Below are 6,222 nucleotides of genomic sequence, written 5' to 3'. Positions count from 1 at the left end.
TAAATTAGTAAGACAGTTTTCCCAATGCTTGATTATTCTTTTATTTCACACAATTATGCATAATTAATGAGTTATCAAAAAAAGACCTTTGAACACAAATGTGGAGCCGTCAGCGCCGTTGAAGATGGTGTCGATTCTGGGATCGGCGCAGAGCGCGGGGTCTTCCGCCGAGGGCTGTTGCGTGGTGGCACGCGGCACTGATGGCACTAGCCCGCCACCACCCACACTACCACCGCCTATATCCGTCTGCGTCTTGTGTCCGTACAGAGCCTACAAACAAACATTATATTCATATATTCAATCTATTGTATGATACATGTAACAAAGATTTTTAGTAACTTGAAATATCACAAAGAAGTAAGCTCTGGGAAGAATATCGTATGCTTTTTTTAAATATAAGTACTAATTAGAGTATTCAAGTTTATTCCTAATTCTTAGTTTAATTTTTTAGATGGTATCCGTACCTGTATGCCTTGAATGTCGTCCTGGTCGAGTTGGAAAGCGGGGTCGAAGCCACGGTAGAACGGTGCCATGAGGGCCGAGCGGACGTCGCTGTGCGACAGACCCAGCGAGTGACCGAACTCGTGCGCCGCCACCTGGAGCATTCACAATAATTTCAAGTTGCATGATTGTACATCAATCCAAGATAATGTATTACTCATATCAATATAAAACAAGCTAAAATTTTACAAGGGAGGGAACTGGAAAATCGTTCAAGTAATTTCAGTTTCATAATTTTATAAAAATATATACCTACTTACTAAATAAATATGCGATAAACGATATAATAATGTTTATAACTATGACGTATTGTATATTACCTGGAAGAGATTGGTCCCTCTCCTGGAGTTGATGGACCACATCTCAGCGTCGTCAAAGTGCGCGTCGCCTCCATACACCTGGACAGCCAAACACATATTAAATATTAAAACTATTAGAATGACGATTACGCATGACAAAATATTATAATTTATCCATCACAATGACTTGTGATTATTGTATTACACATTTTACTTTCACTACGCAATGGGGAAAAATGTGCCGCATCCGTTCCCTATTATTTATATATAAATTATGAACTAAGCATTCAAAGAACACAATAGGTGATGTAACTGTTAATATAATATATAAACACCTAATAAAATTTGGCTCCGGATTGTTCTATTGTACAATCTGTGAAGAAATCCTATTCGGATCATTATCTTATTCATTTACTTAAAGTTTGGTTACTGAATACAAAAATATTGCCTATTTTTTAAGTTTAATATATATAATATTTATTGGCCTATTTCGGATATCTTTCGATGAATTCGTAGTCAAGATAAAAAAAATACTTACAGGAAAATAGGCATGAGCGAGGGTGCCACCGGGTCCGTCGAAAGGATCGCCGTCACCGTGCTCTCCTTTTTCGAATCTGCAATAAAAAACAATAATAGTTACAGATAATTTAATAACCAATCGAGGGGATATTGCAATCGAGCGGGTAAAAATGTAACACAGTGTGTTACACGACTTAAAACCCACTGATTATGCGTTTAAGATATTGTATCCTAGTAACAGTATTCGGCCTCATCCCTTTTGTAACTAGCGCATAACCATACTAAGACAACAAAACCAGTGAGATCCTTGATTTGATTCCCGGATCAGCGTACTGCGTGTAATTTAGATTCAAAAACAAACGAGAGATTTAGCTATTCGTTTTATTATAATAATGTTAGTACTAACATGGGTTGAAAAAAAGTTTAACTAGACATTTTATACTATTTCTTTTTACATTGTATGGACCCACAAGGCAGTGTGGATGGTTATGCGGCGACTCTCTGTGTGAAGCTTATTTATATTATGTATTTTATTTTTTGAGCATGATTTAATACTTATAAAGTACAGTTGGCAATATCATACCTTTGTACGAACTACGACAATCATAGCTACTAATATTGCAATTGACGATGTGTAGCCACATAACGTAAGTAGCTATGACTAAACTGAATTACAGCGGCATTTAGTTACGCAACCGGTGGAACATTACAAAACCCATGTAATTACTCACAAATTATTATTCACGGAACATGTCATATATTTCCGACCTCATCATGTATTTATAATGTCCCTTCTTGTACCTGTTTTTATAGTTGACTGCACGAAGAAGTTAGACCGAAACCTTTTATCCCCAAAGAGGTGAGTAGAGATGCAACTATTGAACCCAAATCTCGTCTAAATTAAATCTGTAATTTCGTATTAAGCCAGTGTTCCATATAGGAAACAAGTTTAAATCTCAGACAACACATTTTTAGACATTATAACTGTAACACGGCCTAGATATACCACTGCAGAAGTAATATGTGAAGCCAAGTTTGAAATATGTGATATTGATACTTGCCTGATTTCGATGTGAACTTGTCCGCTTCTCTTCTGTGTGAAGGTGAGGTCGGTGTAGTCGGTCCACACGGAGAAAGCCTTGGCAAGTTCGGCGTCGACTTCGGCGTGGTTCAGTTTTGAGGGGTACTTCGAGATCTTGTACGTCAAGTTCTTTACACGCCATCTTGATCCTGTTAAGAATATTAGGAGTATAAATATATAACGGAATATTAATTATATTAACAGTGAATATTAATTCAGAGTCGACAATTTAATTTTGTTTAAGATATTTCGAATTATTATGTTCTCATTTGTCGATTAAGAATGTCTAATATAGCTTCCTCCCCATCATACTGATCTTTTAGCTGCAACTATTTCATTTAATTTCCACGCCCTGCGGTCTTGTGCCACTTCTACGCACGTTGCCCCAACAACTATTATCAGTTCTCCAGTGTATGCTATCATTTAAATATTGATTTGTAACGTAGCTGTTATTACTTACCCTGTAGCGCGTATCGTTTGGCACGACTCTCTCCGAAACCAACTTTGTCTTTCACACCACACCTCGGCAATGACATTACTTTCGATGTTTCCTCATCCAGTTCACCTAGGGAAAATATAATAAGTAAATAAATATGGGAAAATACGAGTAACAATAATAACAGTTTATCATAACAATTCTTAATTATAATTTAGATTTATTGCCATTTGTGGAATTTACGCAATTATAATATCGATTGGTCGAATTTAGTACACATAAATCAAGTTATCATGGAAAAATACCTTATTGGTGATTCAATTGTTTCTAATAATAAAAAACATCATTGAGATTCAAACAGCAAGACGTGAACTTTTTGTATGAATTGATGACTAGGAAGTAATTACACAATCACGTCGACCAAAACCGCACACGGAAAACGTTGAATAAACAGGAACAACGGTTCTAGCCGCGGCGCGACGCTCAGCTGGCGAGCGAGCATTCAGAATTTTGATAGGTCAGTCCTCTTAGCTCTTACAATAGTCCATGATTTGTGCGTTTAAAATATCGATGTCGTTGTTGACTAAGATTGATATGGTATTATTGCTTGCAATGTACGTGCGATATTAACGCGTTTTTATGCCCCAACATAATTATAATCTGTGGGAGCCAAGCAAGGTTTTTTCTAGATCATTGCATTCCTGGTAATTTATTAATTACAAGTCTGTAGGTATGTTCAATGATGTAATTGTTATTCTGTCCAATCAATTTCAGAATTAAAATAAATCAGATCATGTACTCATTAATTTATTCTAAAAATTGCAAATGTAATACGAAAATAAATAGGAATTAAGTAAAACGTTTAGAAGGGACGATTTACGCAGTACTGCGGTATAAAACCAAGTTAATCAGTTTCAAACGTACAGACATTTAGTATGTGTGTAATGGCATCATTAAGGTTCTAACCGAGTCATATTATGTTTGTAACGAACTGCTAACCCAACTCGTACACTGACCGATAATGAATAATGCATGTGTGTGTGCCGCCGCTGCGTTATTTGCTTACATAATAATACTACCTTCAATCATATTCAAGACCAATAAACTACTTCTCGTGTCAAGGCACGTAATGTGCACGAAGACTGTCCAACTTGTCCCCACATAATTCTACGGTATGTTGAATAAATGCTTGGGATTAGCCGTTGTGATGTCGATACTGACTCGTGATAGCCGACGCGTCGAGGTTACTGAATTACAGAGCACAGCCACGGTGGTCGCTCATTGGATCGGGTCCAGGGTTGCGATTATTTTATCGTTAGTTCAATTATTACTAGCGTATGAATCGCGAGTTGTGAACGTCTAAACACCGAGTATCATATAAATCTAAGTTTACACTGTAATGCCTTTTCCTGTCCAGATATGAAACTAATAACATTCACGTTAATTCTAAAAGATATATTATTTTCCCGTGAATCCAACTACCTACGTCTCATGGCAAACGAGGAAGGGCAAGGAGCCCCGGATGTAGACTTATGAATGCAACAATTTTAATGACGTCAACTGAATTTATTCAAGAAATGCTCGCAGCAGTACGAGTCATAAGACAGTTTTCTAACGCAGAGCTACTGCGTAAGCGATTGAATAAGTAATAGAGGCAATTTTATCTGAAGTTAAAGAACTTGAGTTATGCTGCTTTATATAAATACGTATTGATGCAATCGAGGCTTGGTGGAATTTACTATTTGCAATTGCTATTGATTGAAAGTACTTAGTAAATTGGTATGAAATAAATGTTCATGGCAATGTCTTTGAAATTAATAGTTTTTGTTTGGGTTATTACTTACTTAGTTGTTTTATATACAACGATTTTTGTAAAATATTAGCTTTTGCCTGTAGCTCTGCCCGCGTGGTAAAATATTTCCTGAATAAATATTTTCGCGTGATAAAAAGTAGGCATAATGTAATTTAATATTAGTGAAAAAATCGGTTAAGTAGTTCCTGAGATTAGCGTCTTCAAACAAACAAAGAAACTCTTCAGCTTTATATTAATAGATATAAAAATGAATTGATAAACAGTTATGTTCAGGCAACCAAAAAATATAAAAATATGGATCACGTGTGAAAAATATATTCCTTGCCAACTGCAAGATGTAAAACACTGACGCACTAAACCAATTACATGTCAAAACTTTCACTGACTTTATTTAAATTTACTTCGCGAATGACAAACCACTAATTGAACTTATACATTTTATTGTTAAAATTGTTTTATCTCTGGCGAATATTGTTTTTTGGTAGGTATGTTTATAGTTAATGATACAAAATATCCATCATGTAAAATTAGTTGTCTCGAAATAGGAAGTAAAATTATTAGGTATTGTTAAGACGAAATTTTTCTTACCTGTTGCGTTAAGACCAGCGAAGCTTTGAAATTCTGCAATAGCGCGTCGCCACGAGCTCTCATCCATAATGTGCCCGCTGGATGGGTTCCGAACTTGTGGACTTAAGTAACCATATTGAGCGAGGTACATCTGGAACAAAACATTCGTTTTACATTAGGTGTACAACAAATCTCATCTTTCTTATTATCTTACTAATATTATAATTGTAAAACTTTCTAATTTTTTTTATTTAATTTTGCTGTTTAGTTGTTTGCTAAAAGAAAAGACAAATGAATATTGACACATGCATAGTCTATGTCCTGTATTAACACATAGATTACTTTTTATTCTAGGAATTTATTTCCATGGGAAATAATTGCATTTTTTTATATTATGTTGTTGGTTATAGTTGTCCTGTGTAATATGGTGTAATAGATCGCTACAGTCATTTAGGCTCTTTTGAAGCGGTAAAGGCTTCTCAGGCGAGCGAAGCCCCTAATAACACCTCACACTTAATATTATGTTTCTTTACTTTTATTATAAATAATATCTGAGATACATGAGAGAACCTATGTTCCAAGAAATAAAACATGTGCATGTCTTAATTACATATTCTGATATTCGCCTGGTTATCTAAGTAAATAATTTACGTAAATTCCAAGTAGGTACACTTAAATGTTTATAAGGTATTTTTGTCGGTCAACGTAGAGGATGCTAAATTATTTATTGTATTTTCCATGTAAACGTACGTAAGTCCGTTATTCAGTCACAACACAAGTGCCGCCGTTTTGCATTCTGAAGTGTCCTCCAATTCTCCTAGACCGCTTTGTTTGTTGTGCTTGCAAGAGATTTATTACACAGCTTTATAGGTATAATCTAAGGCACAATACGGCTCTAAAATGTTAGTTCCATAACGTGGATTAATTCTGTTGATTTACATATGGAGATTCCCCTTATCTCTCCTGCAGTACCTACAGACGTCACATTATCTCACATCATTGCAAG

The 6,222-nt window shown here is 35.5% G+C and overlaps 1 protein-coding gene across 1 annotated transcript; it reads right to left on the bottom strand.

Moving 5' to 3' along the window:
• Positions 1-63: 63 nt before the first annotated feature.
• Positions 64-5,392, bottom strand: LOC119193430 (50 kDa hatching enzyme-like). The gene is made up of 7 exons (XM_037447027.1): positions 5,238-5,392; positions 2,861-2,965; positions 2,381-2,549; positions 1,339-1,414; positions 822-899; positions 465-596; positions 64-270 (listed from the first exon to the last, which is right to left on the bottom strand). Exons 1-7 carry the CDS (start codon positions 5,365-5,367, stop codon positions 64-66), a joined length of 897 nt encoding a protein of 298 aa, XP_037302924.1. The 5' UTR covers positions 5,368-5,392.
• Between the last annotated feature and the right edge of the window lie 830 nt (positions 5,393-6,222).

The sequence above is a fragment of the Manduca sexta genome, unplaced genomic scaffold (assembly GCF_014839805.1).
Source record: "Manduca sexta isolate Smith_Timp_Sample1 unplaced genomic scaffold, JHU_Msex_v1.0 HiC_scaffold_53, whole genome shotgun sequence".
Classification (NCBI taxonomy): Eukaryota; Metazoa; Arthropoda; class Insecta; order Lepidoptera; family Sphingidae; genus Manduca; species Manduca sexta.
The sequence above is the reverse complement of the archived record's forward strand: the minus strand, read 5'-3'. Positions and strand labels throughout refer to the sequence as shown.

Coding starts and splice junctions, on each gene's coding strand:
- LOC119193430 (XM_037447027.1), bottom strand. CDS start 5,367: ATGTACCTCGCTCAATATGGTTACTTAAGTCCACAAGTTCGGAACCCA. Junction 1,415..2,380: donor CAAGTTCACATCGAAATCAG/GCAAGTATCAAT, acceptor TTTTTATTGCAG/ATTCGAAAAAGGAGAGCACG. Junction 900..1,338: donor TCGCTCATGCCTATTTTCCT/GTAAGTATTTTT, acceptor TTGGCTGTCCAG/GTGTATGGAGGCGACGCGCA.